This window comes from Fopius arisanus, unplaced genomic scaffold (genome assembly GCF_000806365.1).
Source record: "Fopius arisanus strain USDA-PBARC FA_bdor unplaced genomic scaffold, ASM80636v1 scaffold00019, whole genome shotgun sequence".
Classification (NCBI taxonomy): Eukaryota; Metazoa; Arthropoda; class Insecta; order Hymenoptera; family Braconidae; genus Fopius; species Fopius arisanus.
Window position 1 is genome coordinate 699,457 of NW_011887758.1, and position 18,988 is coordinate 718,444.

At 38.2% G+C, this 18,988-nt stretch overlaps 1 protein-coding gene across 50 annotated transcripts in view; it reads right to left on the reverse strand.

Annotated features, from left to right (window-relative positions):
• LOC105264086 (longitudinals lacking protein, isoform G) overlaps nt 1–18,988 on the reverse strand; it is a 91,356-nt gene that overhangs the window by 67,647 nt on the left and 4,721 nt on the right. For 39 of the 50 annotated variants that reach the window (XM_011300717.1, XM_011300675.1, XM_011300679.1 and 36 more), the window contains exon 6: nt 17,529–17,666. In XM_011300717.1, coding sequence (XP_011299019.1) covers nt 17,529–17,666 — 138 coding nt within the window. Of the gene's footprint in view, nt 1–56; nt 326–1,074; nt 1,383–1,555; nt 1,885–2,017; nt 2,332–3,083; nt 3,392–3,919; nt 4,245–4,366; nt 4,739–5,290; nt 5,630–9,625; nt 9,879–10,399; nt 10,806–17,528; nt 17,667–18,053; nt 18,500–18,988 lie in introns of those variants that run through there. The other 11 variants (XM_011300707.1, XM_011300694.1, XM_011300683.1 and 8 more) reach the window with 11 other exon arrangements.

Sequence of the window (18,988 nt, forward strand, 5' to 3'; positions counted from 1 at the left end):
GGTTTTACATAATCGTTGAGTACAATTTATTCTGTCTGTGTTTAATACATTAGTGAATGGACAATTGTCAATCAGGGCTTCTTGATGGAGCCATTGATAACGTTGATTGCGTAAACCTGTCGTCCCTTGTGGGCTGTTCTCGTATGTCTGTAAATATCACTAGCACATTTTGATTGATAAAAGCAGAATGGACACTTGAACTGGGGCCTCTTGCCACACGTATAACGAAGATGTCTGTTTAAACTCGTTTTGTGCTTGAACGAACGTAAACACGATGGACAGATATGCTCACATCCCATTTTACCAATGGGATTGTACCCACGATCTGGAAAACAAGAGGAGAAAATGTTGTAAGTCATCAATTAGTTATCATTACACTCTCGCCAAAGCACATGCAGTCGATTATGATAATAAAATGAAACAATTAAATATATATAAGTTTTAACGATAATAAATCAACAATTGCTATGAATTAATGGTAATAAAACCTCTTTAATAATTAAGAGTAAACAATTTTGCAGTCTCATTACAGATTTATCATTTTAGCAGGTGGATTTTTTTCTCTTGGCCTCGCAAACAACACCCACTATTTTATTATCGATAACGTCAATTGCGTATGTCTCACAGTTAAGGTGACGTGTTCTGATGTGTTGAGTTACGTTGGAGGTTCTCTTGTAGAGTAAATTACAGTAAGGACACTTGAATCTAGGCTGTTGTCCACACTCATACTTCAAGTGTCTTGTTAAACTGTAGCTGTGACTGAATGAACTCCCACACATACTTGGACAGACGAATTTCTTCAGTGGCAATATGAGCTCGTTGGGCCCATTCTTGGAATGTCTCAGAAGATATTCTCCAGTTTGATCTTGCAGGGACGGTAGATGATTATTATACAACTCTGGAAAATAAAGATATGTCGAATTAATGGAAATCGTCATTGATCATTATTTTTTATCGAGTCATTCAACTTAGAAGTCTTCTTGTACTCATGCCTGTACTGAAGCTAATACACTGATAGGCGAATGAGGAGCAGTTGAATAAGTAACAAAAGTTTATTATTTCTAATCTGGTGGGTAACAGTTATGTGAATTATGTCGTCATGACTTTGGAGAGGTTCTTGGAGTAGTCCACAGCGTATGCATTTGGCTGTTTGTGAACTCTTTTCACGTGGACGTGAACGTTTGATGCTCTCTTCGATAGGTATTGACAATAGGGACAGCCAAATCGTGGAAGCTGACCGCACTCATATCTCAGGTGATGCCTCAGGGAAAAATCATGACTGTAGACAGAGCTGCACTTGGGGCACGGGTATTTCTTCTTCTTGGAGCAACCTGTCCGGTCGTGTTTCCCTGGATTCACCCACATCCCAGCAAATTCCACATCTGCTGAAACAAATAATTTCCTCTTTCATCCATTTTTATCGGTTTAAATCTATCGTACATGCATGCCTTAACGATAAATTATCTCCTTAAATAATAAAAATTCATTGATCCTAATGATAAATCTGAAATTAAATCGACAATTTATTGATAATAGCGTACATGTTATGGACACCAATAAGACGTATGAGTTAACAGAATGGTAGGGATTCTCGTTCGCAGACAGTGGCAACATCGACAACGTAAACCTGAAGACCTGGATGAATTTTTCTAACGTGCGCACGAACATTTGACGAGTGTCTAGTCCGATAAACGCAGTAAGGACAATTGAAACGTGGCTGCTGTCCGCACTCAAATTTGATGTGATAACGTAGATTGTGCTGTCTGCTGAAGACACTTTGACAATTGGTACATGGAAAATGGGCCCTTGGATCACGTGCCTGAACACTGGGTCGTCGACTGCGTCGTTGGGGCCAGAAATATCCTACAGTTCCCTCATTCTCACCTGAAATTTCAAAAAGCAAAATCCATCGTTGGTTTAATAAACTCGTTAATTGTTTCTATATTAATTGGTGGTGGGCCGAGTGGAGGAGTTACAACTTAGACTAAGTCCCCAAAATCACTGTACATTTGTTTTTTTTTCTTTTCTTTTCTTTTTGTTCAGTTTATTGAATTTTCATTTATTTTATGTATTTCATTTGTAGTGTGTCGAGAACATAAACTCTCATCGGTCTGTCGTCGTTGGGTCCTCTCTTGTGCATGCTTCTTATGTGCTGTTGTACATTCCACAATCGTCGCTGTCTGTGAGGGCAGTAAGGACAGGCATAACGCTTGGGTTTGCTACATGTATATTTGTAATGAGTGTCAAGACTCTGCTGGGACTTGTAGAGGAGACCGCATCCTGGACACACAAAACGATGATCCTCGAGGCTTTCTGCACTCGGTGGCACCCCTGAAAATTATTATTAAACATTCAATATTAGTATCAAATCATCACAACCTTTTCCCATTCAATATTCAATAATTTTCCATTTTTAGACTCGCCGTGAATTTTTATACAGATAGAGTAGGACAAGGAATTATTATTTTATCAGTCAATACTCCCTTCTCTGGAGATTCTCTTGCTCGCTACAACATAAATCGTCATTAATTCAAGGTGCATACACCGAGGATTTATTTGCAGAAATTGTAATGTAGAATGATGAGAGGGGGAATGAAGAACTTTGCGGATCGAATGCGGAAATAAATCGATAGAGATTAACAAGTTGATTTAGATAATACGAGTGTTTTGAGGTATATCTCTGAATCTGACAGAGATAATCGAATTGTTGTCTGAACATTTTTTGTAGCCTGGATTTCGCGGAACAAAAAAGTTCTCTATAAAAATTCCGGTATTTCTTTTGGATTCAGAGATATTCCTCGAAAACTGATGAATTGGGAGTAAATCCTGACACAAATCGGTGGTCCTCGAGTCTTTCTGCACGCAGTGAAACTTCTGAAAATTATTATTAAACATTGAGAATTAGTACGGAATTATCACAGCCTCCCATTAAATAATTTCCCTTTTTTACTCAGCGTGTGTTATCAGTGAATTCGTTGGGAATTCTTTTGAAAGCGAAATAATTGATTATTAATCAGAGCGAGAGCTGAGGGATGATGAGGAAATGGAGAATCAGGAAATTTTCCTCGAAAGTAATATATTTGTTCATGTTTGTTAATTTATAAATTCATCCGTGTCTTTTGCTCCTCCACTCTCTCAATATCGATAACGTAAATAGTCGAGCCTGTGTGGACATTTCTGATGTGGGCTCTCACGTTTGACGTCTTCTTCGAGCGATAACCACAGTATGGACACTTGAATTTTGGGAGTCTTCCGCACTCGTTACGCAGATGCATCAGGAGATTGTCCCTCCGGTTGTAGGCGCAGGAGCACTTGTGACAGGGAAATCTCTTGGTCTCGTAAACTGGTGGTGTGGACTCAATGATGATGGCGTAAGGATTGTCCCAGGAATCTGAAATGTCAATACCCAGAGAAGTCAATTGATAAGGTCATGAACAGTTAATGTAGAGATTATGATAACGAGTGTTAATGTTTGCATTCATGATAATAATAAAATATCTGGAATTAAAGGTTTGAGTGGATCGTTATGAAATTGAAATTGTTTTATTGATAAAACAAAAAAATTATGTGAATTCAGAGGGAAAACTGGACATCATGCATGCGAACACTTTCTCCCGGATGCAGTGGATTTATTTTTGGGTATTCGAAGTTTTCTTCGACACGAGTTGACAGTAAAGACATTTGAATCTGGGTGATTGGTCACACGAATGTCTCTGTGTGAAGTTACTCCTGCAGTTGGGAGGATAGATCCTCAATAGACCTCACCGACGACTCCCCAGGAGTCCCCAGGAGTCCTGTCAATCAATCTGTCACCTGAAAATTAGAGTCATTGGTCAATTGGCTGAAGCTCTGGGTGACTGATGAGCTCGTACACATCGAGAAGACAATTAATGAGATAACAGACGAGAGAATCTTCAGCAACGATTGATTTTTTTTTTATTTAAGAATGGATAAAACAATTCAAGTTCGTGCCACATGTTTCTCTCCATTACTCCCATTGACGACGTAAACAGTTTCACCCCTGTGTTTCGACCGGATGTGTCGATAGAGACTGTAGACGACTTTGGATTTTTGTCCGCAGTACGGGCACATGAATCTCGCCTCCTGGCCACACCGGAACTTGAGGTGCCTCGTCAAATCAAAAAGATACTTGAAGTCTGTCATACATTTTGGACAAGGATATCTCCCATTGCTCGTTACTGTTGGAATCTTGCGACTAGGACGTCTCAGTGACAACGGTTTCTCTGTAAACAAATTTTAACAATATTAACTTGAAAATAAAATCTCATAATATTCGGATTAAATAAAAAATAACTGAACAATCAATTAATTCTAGAAAATGAAAGCTAAGAGACAAGCATGCCACTCATGAAGAAATGAATTTATTCACAATTAATGGATTAAAACGAATTAACAAACATTGACGGCCCAGTAAATACAATAAACAATGGTTGTTTCAATCAATATCAATCGCTGTAGAATATGGAGACCTCGAAGGGGCATGTGGGGTGAAATTTTTTGAAATGATATTTCATGTCCTGCAGTCTCTTCAGGACAATTCCACAGTACGTGCACTGTCTCATTTTTCCACAATTGTGACGTGTGTGATAATTGAGACATCCCTGTGACGTAAATGTTGCACGACAATTTGGACACTCGACCCTCGATGTTGTCACTCCCTTCTTCCTCAGGGGCTGAGCCCTCTGGCTAATCCTTTTACGAATTCTCCTTCTCACATCTGGAAAAATAAGAATAAGTGAAATATAACGATCTCCATCGTTCACATCTCAATCAACGATTTAACAATTATTAATGCAAATGGATAAATAAAATGTGAGGGGTACACTGCTCCCTGCATTCTCCCAGACACTTATAAGCAACAGCTCGTCTTTATTATTTTTTTTAAGTACGAGTAGAGGTGGTTTAATTATCCGAGGCGCCATTGTTAGCTTCAAATTACAGAGAGTGACTGTCAGTGCTCTAGATTTTTCAATTAATATTAATAATTGCATGATGAAAATGGAGAAGACGAATGAATTCATTATTTACACTCTCATTAACATAGAGATGATTTATTAAATAAACGAAAAAATTGAGTTAACAGTTTAAATTCGGTGATGCGGCAATAAACAACTGCCAATTCTCTGGAAATCAATGGAATTTTATAACAATTTATCCTAAAAAAGTCTTCATCGGGGAATAATAAAATAATAAATGAGTGATCTTTATTTTCAATTATTAATAAATTAATGTGCACAGCACAAAGTGACAAAAATAATATTAAAACAGGATTCACTCCGGTTTTTCTATGTCGATCTCATTGTCCTCGAGCTAAACGAATTTTTTAACTCTTCTAGACCTACAACTCCGTTTGATATGGCACTTCAAACTCCTGGAGTATCTAAAAGTCTTGCCACGTGTCTCACGTGCTCATCGTGGTGACATTTTTTCATGGAGAAGCTTCCACCTGCGTGCAGAAGAACGAATGCTTCTCGGAGAGAAAGGACGTAGACTCTGGATGAACGAGGCAATAAGCCTTCTGGTGACGCTTCAAAACTCCAATAGTCACGAACAATCGATAACAGAAGTCCCACTGGGTCTTCTGGGATTAAGGCATCTACTGGAGTACCTGCAACAGCAAGAGCATCGACTCCTTCAGTGAAATCTTCAACAGAATTAAACATTTCTAGTGGAAATAAAAAAGAATGAACTGCTTTCACGTGAAGATATAAAATGCACAATAAAGCGTGAAACCCATTTCCCTTAGTAGTACTTTTTATTTCAATTGACAAGAATGATAAAAGAAGTTAGACGATGTAAATAAAATAATTTCAATTTTTTAGGGTGACAACTGCGGGTTTTGTGCGCACCAAGTCCTCTGGAAGTTGAAGAATTGGCGCAGCACTGATGGCAAGGATGGCCCTGTCGACATTCACTCATTAAATGCATCTTGAGTATCTGGTGTTTCATGAAACCAGCACCACAGCGATCGCTGATGAAGGGTTTGCGTTGTACCAGTCCCAGGAGTCCTACGACGTCGACAAAATCGGACATAACCAGTCCCAGGACGATCGAGTGGATTCCTGGGGTATTCTGCAACAGATTGAGATATCTCTGATCAATAATCAATCTGATAACTCGATCATTGAAATTTATTTTATATTCAAGAGGACTTTATAGGACTAAAATTTATTTACTTTCACCCGAATTTTGGTTGACTACAACTCTTCATCATCCTGCAGCGTTTCCTGTGGTGATACAATCCACTTCTCTGCTTGAATATCGCCATGCAGTCCTTGCACTGATGAACTTTACCGCAATCATCGCGAACATGTGCCCTGAGATTGGCCATTCTGTTGTAACTAGCACCACACCTCTGACAGTTGTAATCATTCTCGGATTTTCTCCTGATAGCTGTCTGTTGAGCTGTTGGGCAGTACCTCGTCTCGTGATCGTGAAGATCCCGGGGATCTACGTACGATTTATCGCAGTAGTTACAGGTGTAGATCCAGCCTGCTGGAACATATAACGTGAAAGCAGTCATTGAAACAATCAAGAAGTTGTGATGATTGATCCAAGGCAAGAGGTACATTACATGCGTAAACAAGGAATCAAGGAAACCACTAGTTGTCACAATAATTTATTACTCCCAAACCTCCATTATCATTATTATTCATCCATCACATTTGGCCTTGTGCTTCTGGAGGCTGTTCAAGTGATTGAATGTTGCCAAGCATTTGTTGCATCTGTGAATTCTTCCGCAGTCGACGTTAATGTGACGGGTTAATAGCGACTGATTTTTAAAACTCGCGGAGCACCTGGAGCAGGGGAAGGGCTTGGGGTTCTTGAAGACACGCGAGTGAGGATTCCAGTAGCACGTCGATCTCATATGCTTTTTCAATATGTGGAGTTTTGTGTAAGCTGTCTTGCAGTAGCTGCACATGAATCGCCTTGATGGATCATTGGGCAGGGCTAGTGGATCTGAAAAAGACAGAATGCCAGGGTATGTGTTAAATAATCGTGTCAGGATACCTGGACATCCCAGTGGGATTGATATTATTTCAGAGGAATATTATGGTACATTATGGTGGTTGTTTAGTCGTCTTTATTGCATCAATGAGTGACATGTGTGTGGTACAGGGTTTTCAGCTGGTCTAGAAGATGGCCCCCAGGTCGATACAACGCACCTCCAGACCCTCGTGGGCCCTTCTTATATGCGAATATGTGTTACATTTAACGTGGGTCGTGTAGGGACAATAGAAACACTGGAATCGCTTTCTTTTACCGCAGGTGAATTTCTGATGTCTCCACAGGCATCTCCGGTGTTTGTACGATCTACCACACACGTGGCAGTGCCAACCTGGTCCTGGGGGGTCTGAAAACACATGGAGAAATGGCCAAATTAATGTTTACTCGTTTTATCCTCTGGTTTGGGACGTTGGGGGCTGAGGGCTGTGGACTTGAATTCTCTTTTTGTTTATTCTAGACTGAATTTTGATGATGAAGACTTTAATTGACAGTTCACACTTCTACAAAGTAAACACGCAAACCAGGGTGACGCAGGCGTATGTGCCTGTAGGTATTAGTACGCTGTTTTGATCTTGATCCACAGTATGGACACTTGAATCTTGGCTCTTTTCCGCACTCGTACTTCAGGTGACGGGACATGTTGTTCGCTGCTGTGTAATTTCGACCACAGCGGGGACAGGGATAATGTCCACGGCGGTATCGGCTCCTTCTTTCTGGTATCGACCAGCCATTGACTGAAAAATCGTAATCTGGAATTGAAAGAAGTCGATTGTCAGGGGATGGAATTCGGGGGAGTTCTCTATCACAAGCAGGCCAACGATTATAATGCAAAGTAAGACGAACAATTGCTGTAACTAATGATTTCCTAGGCGCACTAATTTATTTGGCTATTTGTTGACTAGTGGCTTTTTTTTTCTGTGTTTTATGGATGATGCTTGATCCTTCCAACCGATTCGTCATGTGTCCGCTGATGAGTTGAGGTACTCCTTCGGGTTTTATCCTGAGGAACGGGTGGGAAACGAAATAAGGGAGAGATTTTGAGTTCAATTGATTTATTACTCCAGTTCTTAGGATACAAAATCAGTTTAATTTCTTTTTTTTTTATTGTAGAAAAGGTATAGACCAGAATTCTCGTTGTAGGTTTCATTAAGCTAGAATATTCTAGAGGTACAGCCCAAGTTCATTTGGTATATTATTATGATATAAATATTTTATCCCGTTGTATAAAATCCCCTGAATTTTATTTTAAACTCTCAAAAACTAGTCAACAATGCGATTTTAAAATTCTCTATCAAATATTATATTTGGCATTTTATTTTGGCAGTTGATTCCTTTTCGTTTCAATGAATTAATTTTTTTTACAACAGCAGAAATCAGTTTCAGTCGACAACAATTGAAAATAATTGAATTGAAGTTTTTTTCGAATTGATTCTGAGAGAAATTGACTCCTGATATTTTCTCACTGAATCCTCCAACAAATCTTCAACAAACCATGCGATTCCCAGCTCAAGTATTCGAGAGATATCTCCGAATCGAGAAGAGATAATGAAATTTATCTGAGAACCTCTTTTGCAGAGGAAAAACAGAGCTACAAAAATGGTCCTCATGAGGATATCGATATCTCCCCTAGATTCTGCGATAACTCGGAAAAACTTACGCAACGAGTGAATCAACTTAAACTCTTCCTCACAGAATTGATTTAAAATTATTATCTAGTATCCAGTGGACTATTTAGTGACAGTGCCACCATGAATATTGAGGATGTGCTGCTTGAGATGATCCGGACGACAGAAGTACTTTCCACATAGTGTACAGGTGAAGGTGTACCTGGAGCCAAGACCACCGCACTCGTACCTAGAGTGACGAGTCAAGGAGGAACGAGAACGATATCCCCGTCCACACATGACACATCTAAATCGCAGATCACCAGGTGAACCGACAATCTCCATCGCACTGGGACTCGCTGTAATCACACAGGGAGGAATCTTTTACATATAAATTATCGCGACGGCGATTTATCTCAATCTCGAGCGAAAAGCACGCGAAATCATCACACTAAACCCACGATAAACAAGCTAATTAGAGAAGCCCAATTAATTATTAAAACCCAATGATCGATCTTATCTGAAGCGTGAAAATTTCTCTAGGGACTCTGCACTACTCCATCAATTATCTTTAAACGAATTTTTACTCCGATTGAAAAAAAAAAGAATTACAGGATCTATGATCGTGATCTGTGCAGAATCCCGAATGATCCAGGCTGTTATTTACATGCTGCCCCAAATATCACAATTTAAAATAATTGCCGTATTAGTTTATCTTTTTAACACATTTTTATCATGTCAATCCAACCCAACGTAAAAGATGCCTCCGTGTATGTTTTCAAATATATTCTCCACATGTACAGAAAATACATTCAGTCATTCACACACATATCAGTGGTTTAATCATTAATAAAATTGAATAATTTTAATGTCTTTTATTTATTTGATTATGATCCATCAGACGGATGCTACTCTAATTTCAAATTCTTCACATGATTTTTTTCTTTTTTTTTTTTTTCGGTCGAACCCACCTTTAATCTCCAATAAATGGCCAAAGAACAATTCAAAATAGACTCTATCGTTTCCAAAATTTATAGAGGACTCGTACGTCCTTGACTGTTAGTTGATTGCGCAGCTGGACTAGTGGAGTTGCTGGTGGTGTTGAGTGATTATCACCAGCTAGACACTCTGTGATGTGTCGTATCAAGCCACCTCGATATTTGTAGCTTCTGCCGCAACTCGGACATACGAGCCTTCGATAATCAGCCATTGGATGACTGTTCACTGGATTCCTCGTACCGCCAGCTGGAAGCATCCACCAGTAACAAATCACCCCGAGGATAATTCCAACTAATGTATCAAAACTATCCAACAGTGATCTTTCTGATTGAATAACCGATCATTTATTATATACCAAAAGCTACCCGAGAAATTTATCAAAACCTTTAATTATCTCATCTCTTTTTTTCTTTCAACTCTTTAAATATACAGAAGAGAAAAATTGTCAGGGGGTGCACCACCAGGAGCTCCACACCAAGATCAATCGCATTTATCTAAAACTTTAACCGATTATTTTGATTAATCATGTGAAAAATCGCGTTGATCTTGGCAGGTGGTGGCTCCTGACATGGCATTTATCCCAATTATTAATTTCTGATGATCTATCGAACCAATCCAGCCAATGAAAATGCGCAACCGACCTCCAGTCGATGTATTGCCCAGTGTTAGAAGCGGTGATGACCTGAAAGCTTGGGTAGGTGATTGATAATGAATAAAATCATTTTATTCTGGTTAACTTCTATTAGTCTTTATTCAGTTATCTATTTCCATCGATTTTCCAGTGAATCTGAAGGTCATGGCAGCAGAGATTATCCAGGCGATGATGTAATTACAGAGTAATGAGGGGAAATGGAGCAATTCGATGGTACATGCAGCTCCAAATAGTCAAAAACTATTGATTAAATCAGCGAATTAATAGTCTCGAAATGTTAATTGATTGAAATCTATTGGGAGCTGCACGTGCGATCTATTTGCTGACTTTGAATCCATGTACGTTGATCATATGCAAAGTCATCGTAGATGTGTAATAAACTTTGTATGGGCATATGGCGCACTTAATGGTGGGCTCCTTGCCACATTCAACCCTCTGATGACGTCGCAGGGAGCTGTACCTTTTGTAAATCCGACCGCAACGAGTGCATGCCAGATTTGGCATTTCCCACACATGCGAGGCTGGAAAAAGCAACTGGATGTGATTTTTCAAGACCCGAGAGACACTACAGCATTGCTTCAATATCTCTTTTTTTTTTTATTCTCCTCAAGTTATTCAATGACTTTTTGTGAGAATTTACACAGAGGGTGATTGGGTAATTGGAGATTTATTCAGCGGTTCGCAAGTGAATAGTACAGAGAATATACTTCGTGAATTAACGGTTGGATTTATTGAACATCAGTTACATTGGATACATATTTAGAATTCAATTCCCCCCACTCGCGAATCACGAATAAATAGTGCGGCAAAAATAAATATAAAAATGGTAACAAAAATTGATGGACATCACTGCAACGCATGCCTGGTTAACTCTATTTGTTCATTTATCTTTTGGTTTAATTGATATTTTCAATAGAATGTTTACGATAATTATGATGTTAAGACAAGAAAATACCTCACGTGTTACATTAGTGCGAGTTTAAATTTTCTGAGCGTCGTGTGATAAATCATTTTTTTTATTTTAATTGTTCGAGGGGGGAATCAATGATTACGTCAATTCAACTGAATTTTCACGTACCACTCGCCTTGCGCAATGTCTCATACAACTACGAAAAGTGAGTGCCGATAAAAAAACAGCGAAATTCAATGATCGAAGGTGTTTTTTTTTTTATCGAGAACTCCCCATCGCGGATTGAATAAATTAAACAATTGAAATTAGATAATGAGTAATAAGTGAATATTGTACATTACATTTGACGCGATGTAGAGTTCTCGATTGGAATGGAGATTCGTAGATCAGCATCTTCCTCGAAATATCGGGACACCAGGTGCGACGATGGAATCTCGTTTGAGAGCAGTAAATGGCCTTGGAAAATCCAGTGATACCTCTTCCAAGTAGCAGACGTCAGACCAGAAGAAAGCAACGCAACATCAAAGGGGGAAAAATCCAGTTGCACTCGTCACAAACATTCTAACGAACCAGAGAAAACTCCATTTTCCAGGTACACGAGGAAAATTTAATCCTCACAGTACAGAAAAATCGAGTGCTGCAATAATTTTGTCATGATTCAGTCAAGGAAAATGTGAAATTAACGTCTGACATCGTCCATTGCTCTGGCCATGAGAAAAAAAACGATAAGACGATTTGATTAAACATCTTCCATCGATTGACTCTGACATGGAATTATTGGAAATTATATTTTATTTTCATTCGACATTCAATTGCATTCACTCTGGGAATTTCGAGTGATTCGTTAAACATCTGGTGAAGGCTGAAATGTAATTTCTTTTGGAAACACAGGATTTATCGCAATATTTAGATTTTTTAGACATTTAGGGGAAGGGGGTGGGATGGGGCGGCAGGGGGAGAATTTAATAAAAATATTGCAGTTTAATGTACATGATTATTTCAATAGTATAATGAGACTTCTTGAGCGCCGATACAACGCTCAAGAAAATAATACTTACGACTTCATAAATTACCTTTTGTCGAGTGTTAATTTTGTTGCGTTGATCGATTCCGGCAACATTGAATCTTCTTTTTCAAACTCATTGACAAATCCGTGGGGACTTGTCAATTCCAAGAGCTCGAAGTATTTTAACACCTGCTGAAAGGGAATATTTTTTTCGTAAAATTGTAAATAGCGGATCCCAGAGGGATAAGTATAACAAATCTGAAATATTCGAATGCATATGTACGAGATGTAGAATTTTCGCGATTTTCGCTGTAAAAAAAAAGATAAAACAAATTTTTGAAACTGAAAAAAACAATTGTTCACCTAGAAAATATGTAAAAACGATTTTTTGGTGGATTACTTTCTCAATTCATGTCAAAATTCTGACGAGTAATGAATAAAATAGTATTCAGGATGCCTTCAAACTTTGACATTGCAGAATTGAGGACATTTTGATTATAATAAAGCTGTAAAGGATCAATATTATCACAAGATATTGTAAAAATCATCATACAGTCACTACAATATTTACAAATAATAAAAGAACCGTTGAATCATCAAAGAATCCTTAGCCTAAGCAGAATCTTAATAATCGAGATAATATATTTTTAATATATTAAATCTATAACCTGTTACCAATACATTACCACAAGATCTGAAGACTGCAGTCAGCAAGAATCTCGGATTCAGAGAAGACTAAAAAAAGTATAGTCTTCTCTTCCTCACGAGATTCATCAGGATCACTCTGTTTATCATCCATTCGTGCATCTGCACATCTCGATTCTCCCCTCGACTCACCGTTAAATCCCTCAAGAATAAAAAAATAAATGGAATTCGAGAGGCACCATAACGCTGAGTTGTACCGATTGGGGAAAAAAAGAGGCGCCCAAACACTGCAATGAATGAAAAACCGTCGAACTGTCTTCTTAAATCTTCTTAATCAGCCGTTGAATATCTTCCAAGTGAAAAAATTCAGAGACACTTTCCTAGAGTTAAATTCAATATAAAAATAAATCAAACGCCTTCCATTTAACCAGAGGTTCTTGAACGAGAGATTGCGCAAAATTGCAGCAGTAATCTTTCGTCAAGTTCCCATGGAAATAAATAGCGAGGCATCAGCAAAATTGGCCTGCAATAAAATCGAAAACATCGACAGAAATAAGATAATCGTTGAATGAATAAACGTCGAGGTGAAATCTCACACGTGTCGACAATGAAATTCTCAGGATGAGAATAAAAAAAATGCATTCACTCGTACGAATCAGCACACAATTGTTTTCTCTCACACAAACTCATTCACAAGTCGCTTAAAAGGTATAACAATCTTATGGGCTAGCACAATTGGATAAATGGCTGTGGGAATATTAATTCAATCAACAAAGTGGAGCAATGTTTCAGCGATGAGTCAAGGACACATTCGTATTACCAATGAATGATTCGATGACCTCAGGGTGAAATTAAACTCTCTCCTTGCCATTGTTAAACAATTTCACAAAAAATAAACAAGTGTCATAAAAATATCATAAATGTATCATAAAATATCAAAATATCCTAAAATATCATAAAAATATCATAAAAATATCATAAAAATATACAGATATCACGAAAAAATCATCAACAGTTCCACATAAAATATTAAATAAGTAAAAAAAATCACCTGTATACCTCTTACCAATTACCTGAAGATCCACTGATGACACCAGTACAAAGACTCAACTTGCAAATGGCAAGTAGAGACTTCATACATAAAAACGACTTTCTCGTTGCAAAAAAAAAGCAGGTCGACGATCGCCAAATGCAAAAAGCATTCGGTTCAGTTCTTCTCTCTTCTCTCTTCTCTCTTCTTACTGGATGAAACCACTCAGGGCCTCGGTGACACGAGAAAATGTCTCGATCCTCCAACCCCGAGTGGTAATCAGCATTCTTCTTCATTAATTAATTCTTCTTAAAAATTCCTAAACACTTGGGAGTAAAAGATAAAGAGAAGAAAAATATATCATGATAAAACGAACGAAATGACATGAGTATGGCATGAATACACAAGAGTGACAATAGTGAAAATGATAACATTTACAATATCACCAGAATTATAACATGATAAATTCTTTGACGTTGTTATCATTAAATTATTTAGGTTGAATGTTGTTTTTTTTTTCATCATAGATTTCTAACATAATGTACCATAATTAAAGGTTAATAAAACATGGATTGTTTTTGCTCCCATTCATGTACATATGTGATAAAACATATGCATTATCAATATCAGGTATATAATAAAGTGAATCGAGTTAATCAAACATTTGATGTATATGCGTTACGAACAAAGAAGCGAGTTATGTACACGTGGGTTAGTGAAAAATAATATATATGTTTTTTTTTATATAATATACGATTGATCGCAGGCGTGTACTATCACTCACGATAATCAGTCAATCTACAGGCTCTATTGATTGTTTAAATAATTTATTTCGTGAGGAGTGCACGCGTACGCCAGTGAATGAGTTAAGAATAAAAATTACACTACCGAAGGAAGCGTGGCATGCAAGACGAATTACGAAAATAATAAAATGGCACAACGTAGTGGATAATCGATTATTCTGTTTTAGCAGAAATGAAAAAAAAAATGTGATTCACACTTTGCACGTCACACAGGAATTCATTTGAATTTTAATTGCGTACGAGCGATCGACTCTTGGGATGATATCAGAGTGGAAATTTAAGCGCGAAGAATAAACATGAAAAAAATAAAGAGAGGTAATGCATGTGTAGATGTTAGAGTGAAGGTGTGTAGTCTTCCCCACGTGCTGATGGGAAAACTTGAGACAAAAAAAAAAAATCCCCGAGCATTTCTGTCTCCCTCGTATTCGTGGTAATGAAGAGATGATCGGTCGTACGAATCAGATCTAATCGGTAATTTTCATGAGGAAAAAATGTCATTGAAAAGGTGGCGGTTGTGTGAACACATTTATATTATCGTGTTACAGCACGATTTGTTCAAGAGTATTCTCGTTAATTTTTTTCTCAACTACGTACTCATAAATAATACTACCAACAGGAAAAAAAAAACACGAACACGACTACGAGAGGTGGTTTCTTGTTTCTTTCTGGGATAATTTTTGGGGGAATAACGGCGATTGCAATGAACGAGAACGATGCGTGTCCTGATCGAGGAATAACACACATCCTGAACAACCCACATCCCCCTTTTTCATTGCTCGCACTTTCACAACATGTAAATTGATATTTCAATTCTACACACTGTGGACAACGTGGCGCAACATCGGTTGTAATTTTATAAATAAAAAAATCAAATAATTTATTCAACATATCTCAAAATGAAAAACAAATGAATTTAGGGCACTAAGACGAAGCAATTGTTATTCGACTTGTCTTGTTCAATATTAATCCCGGAGATTGTTATTTTCTTATTCAAGGTAACAAGTCTCTGAGGGTGAAATAAAACGACCGTTCCATCAATGCGTGTCAATGACCGAATAAATGTTTTCTAGAATTTATTTAAAATCATCAAACAGCCACTCGAGACAAAAGTCGAGTGATAAATACCCAACAGAACCCTCAGCTATAAAAACCGAAGACTAAAATCAAATAGCGAAAAGTTTAAACGAAATAACTCGAATTTCACATGTTTAATTATCGATTTTTCTCGAAAACTATTGATTTCAGGAGAAAATACGAAAAGACCGATTTCATGGGAAATTCAATAATCTCCGAAAAAGTCCTCTGGCATTTCCCCGGCAGATCAATATTTTTCGATATAAACCGTCAATTAGTTACTGTACAAATTTCGACTTATTCAACTTCTCAACTTAATTTATTCAATCAGAATATAAAATTCCGGCATGACTCCAGCATTGACAGAGAGATCGTTCCCTCTCTCTCCGTAATTACCTTGAGTGCGTCCCACGTTGGGCCCCGCTGAGCCATAATTCCCTGCAAGGGCCGAGAGGTTTTTTGAAAAATTACCGATTTTAAAATCGGCTCCCTCGCGAAATAATCCACCATCTGCGAACGGCATCTGCCACCGACAGCTGTAGTCGCTCGGCAGATGCAATCGCCCTCATATATTTTTTTCGCGAGCCATCTGCTGAAAAAAGTCTCGCTCCAAATCACTTAGACAACGTTTTTCCTCAATATCCCTCAAATACGATCCAAGTGTCTTGATAACTCGAGCCAATAACAATTGCGCAACATTATCCGTGGAATCAGCAAGGTTCATCGGCCCGTCATGAATCTAGGTCATCGGAATTGGCTTTCTCGCTCATTGGTGGCCAATTCCATCGGAATAGGATGAATTTCTTTTCCTTCTCACGCTCTACCTATTCACCGCGAGCTCATTACGAGACGGTTTCTCTACTCTTTCAGTTAAACAAGAAAAATTCGCCCCCTCTTCACATCCTAAACCAGCTATGGAGCCCAAGGCCAGCGACTTTTCGTGGGAGCGTCTCGACCAAATCTCCCTCCCCCCCTTTTTTTTTAACCAACATCACCAGTTCATTAGTCCCTCTTTTCATTTCTGAGCGTTTTCGATTTTTTTTTCTTTACACGCCGTTACGAAGAAGCCATTCTCAACAGGCATCCGGGAAAAATCGCACTCTTTCTATTCTTCGAGAATATATTTATCTTTTTTATATTCGCATAACAGGGAGGGCCCGAGGATTTCAAGAGGCTCGTTGTGTGCTGGGGTCATTCGCTCGTGTGAGAGAGAGAGGTAATTTTTTTAAACGCGTTGAAAGGCCGAGGAATTTTTAGAAATACATTTTGTCTATCGATTCGGCCTCACACGTCACATCAGTGCGTCAATTTATCAGGGTAAACAGTTAAAGTACATTGACCACGTGTCCTAGGGGGTACGAATAAATGAATAAAATAAAATGAGGAAAAAAATAACGGTTGATAACTGCTCTTTCAGAGACCGTGCCACGCTTGAACACCGAGATCACGTTTGAGCCACGTTGCCAGACAGCGAAATTATGGAAAGCCTCGCAACCCTGCGCAATAGGCACTTAAATCATCCGGGATTAATTTCTCAGGGTTCTCCACGGATTGGAATCGACCGAAGTGCTCAGTAAATGAGACAATAGAATTTATTGATTACTTTCGTAATTGATTTGGTGACTCATTTAGGTAAGCACTTTTTTTTTACCTCCTCAGGGTGATTTTCAAGAAGAAAATTATGAGTTTTAGATGAATAAGTCTTTAATAACGAGTCGTAAGTGCCTATCGTTACGGTTTACGTCGGCGACTGTCAAATGATGAGGATGAGCCTACCTTGAGAGTCGCGGTGGGCCTGGGCGGCCTCCTGGGCGGCGAGGAAAACTTCGTCATTAGCCCCAGGGGCTCCAGCTACCGCTCCCACGACGCCACCCGCATTACTTCGATCGCCCGTTACATGCCACGCTGCGAGACCTGTTAGTGTTTTTTTTTTCCCAGGGAAAAAGAACCCAAAGCACAAAATCAGTTGGAGATACATTACCGAGTTAATTGAGGGGTCATACCAAAAATGGATTTAAAAAAAAAGTGTCTTATCATTTTGAAAGACATTTATTCAACGTATTCTGATTATTTCCATAACGTGCTACAATTACGTAACGGTGGCAAATCAATCGGTTTTCTACGTCATGGTTGAGTGGAGGATTTATTACGGTTTTCGTAAATTTCTCTTAATTTTCTATTGAGAAATCCCAAAATTTCACAGCCTGAATGGATTTTTCAAACATCAGAATGAAAAAATGTGGAGAAAATAAAATCAATAACGTGTTATTTTTAAAATGATATTCGATAAATAAAAATCCACATAAATTCCGAGTGTGAAATTAGTGGTTTGATTTAATAGAATTAATATATCAATTATCTTAATGATTGATTGTTAGATTAGGGATCGATTGGATAACATTTGAATCACTGGTATCGTCGGGGATTGGTTGGCTGTTGCCACCGTTTCCTCACGACGTTCAGTTTTTTAAGATAAAACTGGAGTGTCGAACGATTGATGCCGTACATCTCAGACGCTCGCGTTGTGCTAATCCCCTGCTTGAGTATCGCATCGAGTGACATCTTTACCGAGTCTAAACTGTACTTTCTACCCTGTTTATTGGCAAGTGACTTTAACAATGAGCCTACATCGACATCTGGACGCGTTCTTCTTGTTTGCGGATTTTTATTGAGGACGAAGTTCGTTGTCAATTGGGTTGTACCACCAGAATTAATGTCACCTCTCGTACTAGACCGCGCCCCCCCACCTGCAACGAGGAAACCCAAACTCTAGTCTCCGAAATATTAGTCGTCCTTTTGCGATTTTTTTTTTTTCTTCATGGAACATTTTACGTCACGACGATTTATACTGTGTTCAATCAATCATGTGAATTTTATCCAATGCAAATGTAGTTATTGTAATAATTGTTCCCAGTTTTTCTTTAATGGTCTTCAGATTTATTCTTCCACTGACTGATTTCTATCATCGGTTGAAATTTTTTTTTTACTCAAGACAATTTTTCGTGGGAAATTTCCTTCCAGATTTATTAAATTTGATCAATTTGCCAACGTTATGGTATTGTAGAAACGCCACGTGATTTTACGGTGTAAAATTGAAAATCCATTTCGAAATGATAAAGTGGGATGAGTATTTTTTTCCAGACCAGTTGATAGAAACAAAATAATCATTTGAATGCCATTTTTGTAATTTCTCTGGAATTCTTCTACAAAAAAAAAGTGAAAAATTTCCTTTCAAT